This window comes from Cavia porcellus, unplaced genomic scaffold (genome assembly GCF_034190915.1).
Source record: "Cavia porcellus strain 051 isolate PalLab524CR breed Dunkin Hartley unplaced genomic scaffold, mCavPor4.1 scaffold_28, whole genome shotgun sequence".
Classification (NCBI taxonomy): domain Eukaryota; kingdom Metazoa; phylum Chordata; class Mammalia; order Rodentia; family Caviidae; genus Cavia; species Cavia porcellus.
Genome location: NW_026947511.1, coordinates 42,900,887 through 42,915,137, shown reverse-complemented (window position 1 = coordinate 42,915,137; position 14,251 = coordinate 42,900,887). Strand labels below are relative to the sequence as shown.

General features: G+C 52.3%; 1 protein-coding gene across 3 annotated transcripts in view; it reads right to left on the bottom strand.

Moving 5' to 3' along the window:
• Window positions 1–14,251, bottom strand: part of Kif6 (kinesin family member 6) — a 301,789-nt gene that overhangs the window by 56,427 nt on the left and 231,111 nt on the right. For all 3 annotated transcript variants that reach the window (XM_063238936.1, XM_003473663.5, XM_013156868.3), the window contains one exon: window positions 8,197–8,252. In XM_063238936.1, coding sequence (XP_063095006.1) covers window positions 8,197–8,252 — 56 coding nt within the window. The remainder of the gene's footprint in view (window positions 1–8,196; window positions 8,253–14,251) is intronic.

Genomic DNA, 14,251 nt, shown 5'->3' with positions numbered 1-14,251 from the left:
CCTAAATGAGCTGGATGTGAAAATGGAATAATTAAACCAAAATGTCGCCAAAAATATTTAGGAGAGTATTAAACGGATAATTGGTGACAGAAACTCTGTGGTTATTATTACAAAGCAATGCAGGAAGTTACAGAAGTCAAAATGAATAGATTTGACTGTCTAAAAATAATAAGACTGTCACTGATAAAGCACCTTGCACATTAGTCATGGTTACTGTCGGTGAGGGGCTTCTCAGAGAACCTGGGGGTCAAGAAACACATGTCACCTTGTAAGACTCACCAGCAAAACTCCCACTCAGCTCTCCGTGAGCTGAGATTGAGAGGGACCCACAGGCAGCCTTTCTCCTACCCATCCTCCTTTTAAAAGCAAAATCTTCCCTTGTTGCACGTTTGGCCGCCTTGGAGGCCACGTTCTGTTATGTAAAACTTCCTTTCCTCTCTGACACCGCTGAACCAGGGCTCAGGTTCCAACCAGAGATTCTTAGGCCTGCCAGGAGCCACTCTCCTAGAAACCGGCAATCCAGCCTGCCAACTTCTTTCTTAGACTTTGAGTTTAGGAAAACAGAAACAAAAACACCCAAATAATTAGCTCATTTGCTTCGGGACTGAATAATAAAAGACTTTTAGGTACAGCTAAGGCCAAGGCAGACCAAAGCCATGACAGTAGCGTCCATGGCCAGCATGATGGGCAGAGTCAGGGAGAGAGAGAAAGAGAAAGAGAGAGAGAGAGAGAGAGAGGGAGAGAGAGAGAGAGAGAGAGAGAGAGAGAGAGAGAGAGAGAGAGACAGAGAGAGACAGAGAGAGACAGAGAGACAGAGAGAGAAAGAGAGACAGAGAGAGAGACAGAGAGACAGGGAGAGACAGAGAGAGAGAGACAGAGAGAGAGACTGACTCAGAAAGGCTCTGAAGTAGGGAAGGGGAGAGGGGGTGCCCTGGCTCCTGACAGCCCCACTCTAGCGTGGGGGGCCCCAATCTTCCTTCGGTGTCTTGCAGAGATTCCCACCATCACCACACACGCACCCTAAGCCTGAGCTAGCGCAGCTTACTGAAATCAAAAGGCCAAACTAAAAGTGATCATTTCTAGGACCCAGAACACTGCACAAAGGGACGTGGCGTCATCCCCGAAGGCCGGTGTGCAGGGCCAGCAGGGCCAGCAAATGGGCGACACTGGTAACCATGATGAAGCTCTGCAGTCGGAAGACAAAGACCGGGCCGAGGGTGGGGCAGGTGCAGTCATGTCCTTCCTGCGGGCAGTGGGTGCCTTGTGGGTCCGCGGGTCCCAGGGACCCCACCTGTGGACCCTCTTAGTGCTCTGTCTCAATGCCCTTCGTGCCTGGAGAGAACCACTCATCAGCCTGTCACTTGCCGTTGTCTTGGGGCTGCACAGGGAGGTGACTTCACTTCCTGGCTATAAAGGCCACCTTGCATGGGAAAGTAGTCAGCTGCTCCCGGCTGGGGTCATGTGACTGCCTTCCCCTCCGTGCACCAGGCCAGGTCCTGGGCTGCTGTGTAGCTGTGAAGGTGACACCACTGGATCAGGACTCCTAGGACGCAGCCATCCCTCTGCTGAGCCTGCCTGAGTCGCTGCTTCCTCCTCTGCACCACAGCCACCTGGTCACCTCCTGTCAGCGAGGTACTCCACAGCCCTCCAGCTTGTGTCCAGTCATGTTTGTGTTTGATCTCCAAACTCTGACAGCGAAGCATTCAATCAGGTTCATGAGGACATCGGTCAGACTAGTATGCGCTGTCACCCTGATGACTGCCTGCCACGCACTGTAATTTCAGTGACACCCAGATCGTTACAGAAGGGACCTCAAGAAACCATCTTTGCTCTTTTTATCTCCAGACACCAAGACATGTCAGGGAGAAGCTGTTCTAGCCTGTTCTACAAGATTTCCAGGGCCACTGGCCCATGCCTGCAATCCCAGCACTTGGGAGGCTGAGGCAGGGGGATTGCTTCAAGGCCAGCCTTGGCTACAAAAAAGTGCATTCATTTTTCGAGTCAGTTAAAAGTTTTGTATCACTAGGGAAAAGCAGCCGAACGCAGAACAAATGGATGCTGCCGAGCACAGAAACCCGTGACCCTGACCGGGTCCCTTCTCCCCGACCCAGGCGGCTGTGCTCTGCTCTTAAGAGACATGGATTATGCCTGTCCGCCCCACCTTTCTGCTGCTGCTCACCTCTCCAGGAATCAGCGGCCTCAATCCTTCCTTATCCCTCTTACAGCCCCTCGGGTTTTGGAAGCAATCAGACATTTTTGGTGGTGTTTCCCACATGTTAGGAATCTAATAATGTCTCCTTATGTCATTACCACGCTTAGGATAGGAGGTGGTTTTGGTCAGGGTTCGAGCTGGGTTTGGAGAGGGCTTCCAGCCTTCATTTGCCTATAATCCCTGCATCTTGCAATCGGCATTTTGCATTTATTCCATTATAACGGAAGCAGCTGTATCTGGAGCTGGTTTTCAAATTCCCATTCATAGCTCCCCGCCATGCATAAGTTGGCTGTCTCTTCTGATGGGAGCTTCTCTCCATTTCTTTGGGACACCTCTTATTCCAAGAAGCTCTGTAGTGCGTGTGATTTGTGTGTGCCAAGCCTGGCTCTCTGGAGAAAGAGACCCCCTGATGCCTCGTAAGTCTTGTTCTATGGATGTGGTGCAGAGGGGAGAGGTACCCACCAGGAAGTGGGGACATGGTCTAGGCCAGTGCATCAGAGGGGTTCACCCCTGGAGGGAGGGGTTGAGGGTGGTGGCCTGTTTTCAGCCTCCAGGAGCTTTTGCCAGTGTTGCTGGGAAAGATGACTTTTAGTAGAATCATGAATTCTACAGACGGGGCATGCTTGCAGCCCGCAGGGCCACTAGATGGGCAGAGAGGCATCAGGCAACTTAGCAAAGCAGAACTAAGATAGAAAGAGAGAGGAGAGGAGGGAGAGAGGGCTAGGAACATTTGGAGCCAGTAGTATTACACTGCCAAGTTATACAACACAATAGATTTCCTTTTATGCTTACAATTAAATAGCTCGGCCAGTACAAATTGGGTGTAAATTAATCGAAAGTTTTGATAAATGTAATTATAAAAATCAAATTAAGTACGCTAGTGCATAAGCAGGGCCTATTTATTTAAAATAAATATGTGATGAAACACCTAATAAAAAAAAATCTGCTTTGTTGCTGCTTGTGCTTTGGTAGTACAGTGCATGGAACCCAGAGCTTGCACATTTTGGGCCAGGGCTCTACCACTGAGCTACGTCCTCAGCCGTTTTTAATTTTATTTTGAGACAAGGTCTCATTAAATAGTCCGTGCTGGTCAGTTTGAGGTTAGGGTCCTCCTGCCTCGTCCTGCTGAGTAGCTGGGATTACAGGTGACAGACACCACCACCACGTTCTATGTGACTTAATCATGACTTTTGCTGTTTTTCCCGGCAGCATCTCTCTTCCTGGAGTTACGGAGGAAACGCTCTGGAATGCAGGCATGGAAGGCTGGGCGGAGGGAAAGGCTGGTGGCTTGGCTTTGGCATCTCTTGCTTTTGAGGTGGAGCACTGTTTTAATATTTTCTGGTCCCTGATGACATCTATGCCTGTCCTTGACTGGGATGTCTGATCTGTGCTGGTTTTTGGTACTTAGGCATAAATGTGTCATTGTATTGATCCTTACTAAACATCATCTGAGCTCATGCTGGAATTCTCTCCTGGTTTTTGAAGCACCCATAACCTCTCAGCTGGGACTATACACAGCCTGGAAACACAGCTCTTTGATTCTGTTCTCCAGACCACTGAAAGTGACAGCTGAAGCCCTGTGGGACACTGAATCCTAGCAGAGCTTTTGTTAGGGTATCTTTGGTGAATTAGAAAAAGGCGTGCTGTTATGGCTTGTATCTAGACGTCCCCCCAAAGCCTCATGTGCTCAGAGGCAGGGCTTTGGGGAGATGGTGGGATCACTGTGTGTGATGCTAGCATTAAAGGTGTGAACAACTAAAATGGTTTAGTGTAGTCCTGGGTGTGGCTAGTGGTTGTGGGTGGCAATGGTCAGTGGGTTTGAGGCTGGGATGGAACACAGTATAAGGGAGAGATGGGTCTGCTGCTCCTCGCCTGCCATGCCATGGACTGTGTCTCCTCTTTGATGCCCCTCTGCCATGCCACCCTACCTTGGAGCCAGCTGACTATGGACTGAACCCTCTACTAACTGCCAGCCAAAGCAAGCCTTTCCTCTTTTAATTTGTGGGTGTTTTGTTTCAGCAACAAGAAAAGTAACTGAGACGTTTACCTTCCTGTGGGAAATGTAACCTGAGTCGCGTGTCTGATGGGGAACGAGGGCAGGCCGGGTGTCAGATCCACTTCCTCCCACAGCCCACCACCCTAAGGCCACTTATCACTAATTATGTCACAAAGGCTCTTAATTTTTGGGGCTAATGCTCAGAGCTGGGGTGTACTTTGAAGAAAAATGGCCAGATGGGATGGCTGATGCACCCTGATAGCTTAGGCGGGAGGGGAAACTTCTGTGACATTTCTCTGCTAGCTTTTCAACTGTTGCTTTTTGCTTCCCTCCGCATGAGCAGCCCCTTCTCTGAGCTTCTCTGCGTCTTGAGCTGGCTACTGAGTGGCTCCCAAGCGAACCCCTCCCATAGGGCCCGAGGTGAGGTCAGTCTTCACGAGGGCCTGGAGGGGCCAGGAAGGGGTGAAGAGGCGCCAGGGGTGTCTGCCCAGCTCTTTCACCTGCCACCAAAGCAGCTGGCTCTCAGCCTGGCTTGGGCAGGGGCCTGGCGCCAAGGAACAGCCATCCACTGTAAAGACAATGCAGCTGGTGGGGGACCATGACGTAGGGAGACTGATGCCCGAATTCTAATCAGGGAAACATGCCTGCTGGGCGCCAGGGCCTCTACAACGGTCCATAGTGTGAGCTGGGTGCATCTTAAGAGACCAAATGGGTGGGCATGGGGTGTCCAGGGACGGGTACACATAGCCCATGGGACACACAGCAGCCTGCTGCTCTTCAGTATGGAAGGGTGGCCCTCCTACACAGACAAGGACGCTGTTATTTTTCAGAGCGACTCTAAATTGACTCCTTCTTCCGTTTCTGGCTTCTGCGTGTTGGACATCATGACCGACACAGATGGTGTACGGGGAAGGACAAAGAGGAGTTTTATGGGGACAGTTTATCCACCTCGCCAGGCTGGCGTCTTAAAAGTAAAGGAAGCTGCATGGAAGCTACGGCTGACTGGTTACACCACGGGGAAGAGAGATGTTACGTGGTCACAGCTGAAGTGAGAGCCATGGGGGGTTTTCAAGAGGCAGCTCCCGGCCACAATGCCAGAGAAAACCAAGCTGCCGGCGGAGACAGAGGCAGTGTGGCTTGGTGAGCTGCGGTTCACCGACGCAGCTCTGGTGTCCACCCTGCAGGCTGATCCCCAGAGCGCTGCCCGGCATGGAAAGCCTGCATGAAGGTCCAGCGGCAGGATGTGGTGTGGCCGGGAGTGGCCCTGAGTCACCGCCCCGGGCCTGTCCTGGTCCATCTGTGCTGTGCTCCTGTCCCGCAGTTCACCCACGAACTCCTCACGGACTGAAGGCTGGTTCCACTGGACCTGATTTCCCCCTCAGACTGACTCCTGTGAATTTCCCGAGGCCAGTTTCCTGCTAGGTCCCGTTGGGAAGTTTGCCTGCGTGTGCAGATCCCCCCTTACCCTTCCTTTGTCTTGGCCTGCTGTTTGAGAGGCTGTGACCACATGAGACTTTAGGGGGACCTCTAGACACAAGCCTAAAAAGCAAAGTACCACACAGGGCTTGTCAGCCTTTGGCTGGGTCTCAATAGACCTGAAGGGTGGAGGTCTAGAGATGAGCTGGAGCCTACAGTCTGCGTACACCGCCGTGAAAGTGCGTTGGCCTTAGTAGTAGCCCTGAACTCACCATTTGCCTAGTAGCAACAGATGCTTGGATCTCCATGTTGGTGGGAACTCTGTTATTTTCTGTGAAACCAAGGTCTATTTGCCCCATGCTTCTGCTCACATATGTGGAGCTTTTGTGTGCAGAAAACATGCAAAATCCTTCCTGGACAGGCTGTGTAGAGTCCCCTCGCCCTTGAGGGCGCCTGGCTCCTGGACATAACTTCTCGCTTGCCCAACCTTGAGAATGTGTCAAGTCGGATCCATTTGAATGTTACTGCACTGAATTATAGAGGATTTGTCATCCCTGGCAACAATCGCTGGACAGAGCGAAAAGACTGAGCACTGGCAGAGGGCAGAGGTGGCGACCCTGTGGCACGAGTGCCCCAGTGGCTGTTATCGTCAAAGCTCTAAAAGGTTCATCACCACTGGTGCAGGGAATGACGGGTGCCTCCTGCCGTTGGTCTATTTCGCTGGTGATGGGACAGCTTTATTTTGGTTTAACGAGGAGCAAATCTTCATGCTATTCATAAAAGCATGAATTTTATAAAAGTTTATAAAAGGTCTTTCTTTTTTGTTTCTCCAAAGAGTCAAACAACACTGACCAATGGGCCTGTATCGCTGCGGTCTGCTCCCCTTCCCCTCCTCTTCCTCTTCCTGCCAGGAGGCCCCTGCCAGGTAGGACGTCACTGTGCTGCTGCCCAGGGGCTGAGTGTCTGTTTCCTGCCTGAAGCCCTGGCCGGTGGAGGGGCATCGGGCTAGAATCACGTCCTTCCTGGTGGGGTCACCACCCTTTGAGAACTGGAGAGGCTGTGCGTATTTCCTCCAGGAACACATGCAATCTTCTCACCCTTGGCTTTTTTATTTTGTTGGTACTGGGAATCAAACTCAGGACTTCGTGCTTGCCAGGCAGGCGCCATGCCGCTGAGCTTCATCCCCAGCTCGCCCCCCAGTATTTCACACGCAATTTTAGAGACTTTGGGAATCAGGCCAAGAAGCGGATTCCAACCTTTTGGTTGTTTTCGGTCCAGGGATCTTTTAGAAGCCTGAAGAAGCTATGGGCCCTTCCTCAGAATAATGTCATAATAAATGATGATGACAAAATAAACTGCAGATTTTTAAGACAGATCAATTATAATGAAATAGTTATCAAAATTTACAAACTTTCTGATAGAAACATCTATGGACTTTTCTATAAATGCATTAAATAACAGGACCCATTGGCGAGTCTAACTATGGTAACTCTGAAGCAACGATCAGCATAAGGATATTTTACGAAGACTGCCACATTGCAGCGCATCGCGAAAATGCGTGGCGTCCCCTGGGGGCGGGCACCGCCAGTGCTGCTCACATCCATCACCAAGCAGCACTGACTTTCAGCTAGAGGCCCCTGAAACTCCAGGGCAGTGACCGCGACCCTTTCAGAGCTTTCCGTGGTACAAACAGCCCTCTGCGGCACACATGCCGTAGGTTTGCCACCGCTGATCTAGGTCTCTAGATCCCTAGATCTAGGCTATTTCATCCAAGATCCTGGGCCTTAGGGAGAGGATCCCCAAGAAGCAGGGTCCTTTGTGGTTGCTAGGTGTGGCTTGGGTAGGGGGTTCCCGTTTCCTGGGCCTGGGTGCTCTGAGACTGTCCTGATTCTGTACAGAGAAGTCAGAGGGCACTGTCACAGCCACTTCTCATTTGACCTGCCCTCATTTGTAGGGTGGGGTGGTGGGGTGGGTACAAGCAGCTTCCTGAGGGCAGAGGCGACAGAACAGGGATCCCCTCCTTGAAGCTGCCCTGAGCCCGGGACATGGGTCTCCAATGTGCCTCTGTCAATTGACCAGGTCTGAGACGCATGCAATGAATTGGTCTCTCGTCTCAGCCTGGTCTTTCCAGGGCTGCAGCCCTGGGAGGGGGTCCTGCCTGCCAGCCTCCTCCGCCCTGCAAGACACCCCAACTCATGTCTGCTCCTCATTCTCCCAGGGGCTTTATGAATGCTCTAAAAGAGCACCCCGGTGTGAAAAGGCACGAAGCGTGAGCTTTGGGGGCTGTGAAGGTGCTTTGCGGCTGTGGCAAAGATGAACAAGGTCACCTTGGAGTGCTGTGAGGAGCATCAGGGAAAGCGGGGCTTCTCTTGGGGTTGCTAGGACCCAGGCCTGCACAAAGAGGATGGAAGACCGGAGTTCCGGACAAGAGAAAGCGCTTTTCCTGACAGGTGGTGGGAAGGCGCTCTCAAAGCCGCTGCCTTGGCAGGGACCCTCGGGGACACAGGCCTCGGGACTATTTTGCAGGCACGCCACGCTCTGTCGCCCGGAAAGCTGGACGGCCTTGGCTTACCGATTTTCCTTCTTGCTTCATTTATACTTTCTCCCAGGGATTTTGCTTCAGAAAATCTGGAAAAGAGAAGAGGTGGGGGGACAAAGAAAAAGTTCCTTTTTCTGTTCACTGAGTATCAGGTTCTAAAAACAGAGGTCTTCCAAATAGTATCAAACTTTATTTAAAGACGTATTAGGCTTAGAGAGAAAATTCATAGAGTGGGACTTTAGCCATTCCGGCACAGGCTGTTCATGTGCCGATGCTCTAATTTGTGATTTTTGGTTTCTGTCATTTTGTCCTGCAAGGGTAGCAGGATGGGGCAAGCAGGTAAGGTTTCTGTGAGTGACTGGCCATCCACAGAACCAAGGTCTCACAGCCAAAAGCCACACGATTCTTCCCTAATTACTAAGTTGCATACCAGAGGCTGGTAAGCTATGATCACAGGTAAACCCAGCCCGATCCCTGTCCTGTAAATAAAGCTTCATTGGCACGCGGCCATGTCCACTCAGGTCCTCACCTTCTAAGGCTGCTTTGTGTCAGGCCTGATTTGCGTGGATGTCAAAGAGACACGGTGGCCTACGAAACCAAGAACACCCCCCTGGCCTTTTTCTAGGAAAAGCTTCCTGACTTCTGTTACATATAATCATTGAATCAGATTTTGAATATGGAATTTAAGAAAATCAATTTCTAATAATCCCCTCCCCGGAAACAGCACGCCTCGAGAAACACGTCCACCCAGCCTCTTCTTCCAGCACGTTTTTTACAGAGTGAGATGGTGCTACACGTGGAATCTCGTGTCCTCATTTGTTTGGTTTTCCTTGGCATTGTAAGTCCTTCCCCGTGTCACCTGAAAGCCTTTGATGGACGCACACGAGCCCTCAAGCTGGTTGTGCCGCTCTTTCCTTCCCTGTGTTTTCTCACATAAATGAGTGAGGCGCTCGGAGGAAAAGCACCTTAGCATAGCACTTTGGAGTTGGGTATCAGAAACACACAGAGGGTCCTTACCAGATGTGAGTTGCGTTCCTCTCTCTCCTTTCTGTTGCAAAGTTAAAGCAGCCGTTGAAAGTCTACAAACTGTGCCAGGTGGTGATGGTAACATGCTGCCTGATACGTAATACACATGGATGAACGCCATAACACACTGTGACAGTGAATCATTGTGGTGTTCTGGGTCTCAGTAGTCATGCTGCCATTAGCGTGTGACCGGGAAGGGGCCTGTCTACGAGCAGGGTATAGTCAGGAAAAGCTTTACGTACAAGATGAGCTTCATCTGGGTCTTGCAGATACATAGGAGTTTTTAGGAAACTTTTCCAAACAAACACAACATGGAACAGGAGGGTAAACCCTCACGTGCCTGTCACCACATTGCACTAATTGTCCGACTTGACTTCAGTCGCCTTCCTGCTTCCCTCTCTCCCAAATCTTGCTGGATCCCTTGGATCCCAGGCATCATACAGCTTCATCCGTGAGTGCTGCTCCGGCTGCCCTGGCCTGTGTAGCGGGAAGCAGGAGGGGACAACTTAAGCAGTGGCCGGGCCACCACGCTGCACCGTGCACGGTGGAAAGAAGTGTGAATTATGTCACTGCTGTTTTCCAGGTCTGTCTGCTTGACTGGGACTGCAGACAGGGAGTTTCCTGAGACAGGACTGAGTTTTCTCTCTGTGTCAGGTTTCTGGGAACTCCGCCCTGGGTTCTCCCAAAGGGCATCCAGTTGGGGCTTCCTGTGGGCTGTGTATGTCTTCTCTTTGGTTGGGGCCTGTCACCTTCGGGAGAGAAGTGGGGTTCCCTGTGCTGCAAATTCCATTCACTGAATGGTCCCAGGAAGTAATGGTCACTGTGCTGGGCTCTGGTTTGGTGCAGACCATCGAGAGTCTGACAATCTTATTTCCAAAGGAGGCTGCCGTCTGTCCCAGGATTTCGCAGAATTTGACAGTCCCGCCTTGCTCAGCGAATGAATCTAATGGTAGTTTTAGTCTTTGGAATATGGAAAACGTAAGAGCAAGACTGTAAAAATGAAATGCGTGCCAGTTCTGGGTATCAGAAGGGGTCATTTCCACCCTGGAGCTGCCCGGAGACACCCCAGTGGGCCAGGGCTGGCATTTTCAGGCCTGGCAGCGTCCAGATGTCCGGGACCATGGTGCTGTGGTCAGTGCCCTTCTCCACAGCTGGCAGAAACCGTGGAGAGTCACCAGCTGCTCCCCGCCCTCTCTGCAGGCTGCCAGCCAGAGCTGTAAAGGAGAGGCGTGGTCCAGGGCTGTGTCATCTCCCTGAGAGCTTTCCCTTCACTCTGCAAGTTTTCACCGCTCCAGGACACCCCACCCACATGTGGCCCTGATTCTTGGTCATCCAGACAAACTCCAGAGGCCCAGCCTTGAAGGAAGAGCGGGGAAAGGGAAAGTGTAGAGAGAGACGGGGAGGCAGGAGGAAGAGGAGAAGGCCAGGGGAGGGGTGGGTTGAAGGTGACCCCTACAGTCCCATCAGTCCACTGCATCTCTGTGCATCCATGTGGCCAGCCCGAGTCTCCCTGTAGGCTGGCCCTGGGGTTCGCCTGAAGGGTGTGGTGTAGCTGGGTGCAGTCCAGCACCAATGGCAGAGAGATCTCTGGGTGAGGACAAGAGCTGGCCTGGGCAAGGAGGAGGACACAGGACCAGGCTGCCTTTAATCAGCCCTGGTGACGCTGGGCAAACACTGTCACCACCTCTGGGACACTGGCTCTCTCGGACAGCTCCTCCTCAGCCTCCTCTGCAGACGTCTTCCGGAGCCTGCTCTGTGTATGCTGGAGCCTGGGCCCTGGCTCTCTCTGGGCATCCTGGGCTGCCAGTGTCTTCCCCACTGTCACCCACACACTCTGCAGCTCCATCTCAGCCCGCCTCGGCCCCTGACCCATGCACACCTCCTGCCATGTGCCCCACAGAGAACTAAGATGCACGCTGTCTGCAAACGACTGACAGTCTCAGTCTCTGACCCCTGCGATCCTCCTGCGGCCCTTCACAGAGCCCCAGGATCCCGGCGGCCATTCTGCATCCTCAAGACTCCCCAGAGCGGGTAGACCTGGCTTCGCTCCCTCACCCACTCCCTGTCTGCAGCCCATGCCTCAGTGCCAAGGCCCTGTCATGTTCCTCTCCTGCCTGGGGTGCCACAAGAGCTCCCTGTGACCTCAGCACGGGGTCCAGGCCCCTCCTTAGGGTGACACAGACTCTCCATCCCCTCGTGCTCTGGCTGGTGTGCCTTCCAGCTCTTCCCTTTCCCCCACCCTTCCGGGCTGGCCTGCCCCACTTTCAGTTCCATCAAGTGTCACCTTCTGTCATCTGGAGTCCTTGCTTTCCCCTGGAGCCTCTTTCTGCCCAGCCCGTTTCCACTTATGGAAACCGGGTTTCCGCTGGGTGTTGCTGTCTCTGCGTAGCTCTCCTGGACTGACCAAGTCAGAGGGTGATACGCCCACTGCACAACGACACTTTGCCCTCCCTTCACGGGCAGGGGTGTGCAGTGTGGGAGGTGCTTGATGACTCCCTTGATTCACTCTCAGCCTTGTGTGTGCGCAGTTCACCCTTACCTCTGTGGAGCACAGGACCCCTGCTCGCTCTGAAGAAACAGTCCCCTAACATTTGTAGAATGCCATCAGGTAGGATACCCAGGCCCGGGACCCTGCGCCACTCTGTACCCTTAGCAGCTGGGCTCAGGCTCCTTGTTTCCAAGATTAGGATGAGCCGGGCTGCTGTGGAAAGCACATGTGTGCACACACACTGTGTGTGAACACTGACCACTGCCAACCTGTGGGAACCTGGTGAGGGTGACAGGGCTGTGAGCTGGCCATGGGTGACGGCACTGTCATGTGAAACTGGTGAGAGAAGCTCCTGGGAAGATCTCTTCCTGCTCTTGTGGTGTGCTGGGCATCCCTGGGCCAGCAGCTGAGGGCCAGGACATGGCACTCTGTCCAGGGCAGTCAGAGCCACACACTGTTCACAGGAACAGGGCAGCGGCTGCGCTCGGCAGGGGCCTAGCAGACCTGCTGCTGGCCCTCAGTCACGGGGTCCCCAGCGCCCCTGTGCTCACGGTCCCTGTCATGCCAGAGGAAAGTGTTTCTTTAGGTCAGTGGACTGGGTCAGTGTTATTCCAAGGCAAGGGGCTTCTGCGGTGTCTGTTCTAGTCTTCTGGTCTGGAGTAATTTGATATGTTGATTCTTCTCTCTTTTGTAAATTTTATTTTAAAGAGGGAAAAAGCAAAATGAAACAATCACAAAAAAGCTATGTTGATTCTCTGTAGGTGACCATTTTTCTGCATTGGAGAGGGACACAGAAGGGTGGCCTGATTCTGTTATTTCCTTGGTTGCCTCCACTTTCCTGTGAGAGGCATCCGTCCTTTGTTCCTCTTGCACTTTTTTAATACCCACAATCCCTTTGGGCTTTGTCCCCTCCAAGATGGCCGCCCTCTCACGGCTCCCACGGGCAGCTCCTCCCCAGCCCACTGCTTCTAGGAAGCTTTAAGTTTGCCCAGGCAGTTTTCTTGGCTGCTAACATTCCTCAAAGTCAATCTCAAATTATCATTCTCAAACAATCTGCCTACCATTTTGGCATCCAGTGTGGTTTTTAACATGGTGGGGAGGCTGAGCAGATTCTAATTTAATCTCTACTCACTGAGTTTATAATTCTAGTCCAGCAGACAAGGTGTAAAAATAAGGGAAAAGCAGTAAAAGCTGAAATTGAGGCCTCACGGCACCGGCACCGGGAGCTCCTGTGGCCAGGGGTGTGATTTCCAGATGGTGCCCAGGCTCTCCCTGCCCCGCCTCTAGGCTTCCTGTTGTTTGGGGCTGCTGTGTTCTGTGTGGGAAGCGCCTGAGTGAGGGTCGCTGCCTGTCTTGATTTTGTGCATGTTATCAAGGCCGTTATTTCCAATTGCAGTTAATCTCCCCATTCATTTCTTCTTTTGTTATTTAATGGGACTCTGTGTCTGATGGATTCGGTTTGTGCAAAGGGTCTGAACAAAAGAAATTCCGCTGTGCACTGCCTGGGCCTGATGTTTGCCGAGTGTGGAGGCACCAGCCTCTCTTGATATTATTATAGGCCATGTGGATGAGGCTGGAAAATGTAGGCACTGTGAGCTGTGATTGTCCTCTCCTGCAGAGTCCTGCCTAGGAGTGGGCTCCCGGCCTGCTGAGGTCATTGAAGGGCAAACATCCCTGGGCTATAAAGTGAGCTCAAGGCTGGCCTGAACTACATAGGGAAACCCTGTCTCAAAAAGCAAAAAGAAGGAGAAGGAGAAGGAGAAGGAGAAGGAGAAGGAGAAGGAGAAGGAGAAGAGGAGGAGGAGGAGGAGGAGGAAGGGGAGGAGGAGGAGGAGGAGGAGGAAGATGAGGAAGAATCAAGGGAGGTTCAGGGTGGCTGATCACCCCTACCTTAGGGAGTAGAACCCACTTGCTAGGAGCTAGAGAAGCTTTGTCAAGGGGTAATTGGTGCACTTTGCCATCATGGTGTCACCATTGGCTGGTGGGTCCTGGACGCCCAGCAGGGCAACGCTTCCAGCAGAGGAGAAACAAACAGTGACCGAAAGCCATGCTGAGTGTGACCCCGTGGTCCTCCTATAGACGTCCACAGGGCCCTCCCTGCCACTGGGGGGACTGGAGCAAGCCTGTGGGAGGGGATCTCGCTGGGTGAAAATCCTGAGGAAGGGCACCGCGGGGTGACCCCATGAGCACCTGGGCTGCTTTCGTGTGTGCTGCTGGGACACGGATCCTGCAGGTGTCTTTGTAGGAGACACTTTCCCTTAGTACTGCTGTAAGCGTCTGTGCATCTCTAACGTCTAATAACTGAATAATCACCACGCCTGCAAACAAACGCACCAAGCCAGGGTAAAGGGTTGGTTCTGGGGTCCATCCTGTCCTTCCTGGGTGCACAACAGTGCTTGAATGATGGGTATTCCAGGAACATTAAACAGATGTAGAAATCTGTAGACATGTGGGCTTGTTTCCTGGCTTCTTGTTTGACATAAAAAGTCTGATTTACAGCTGGGAAAACCTCTTTTCAGGAGAAAACTCTGTGCGAATGTCATTAATGCTCTTGCCCGATGGTCATGAAGAGGA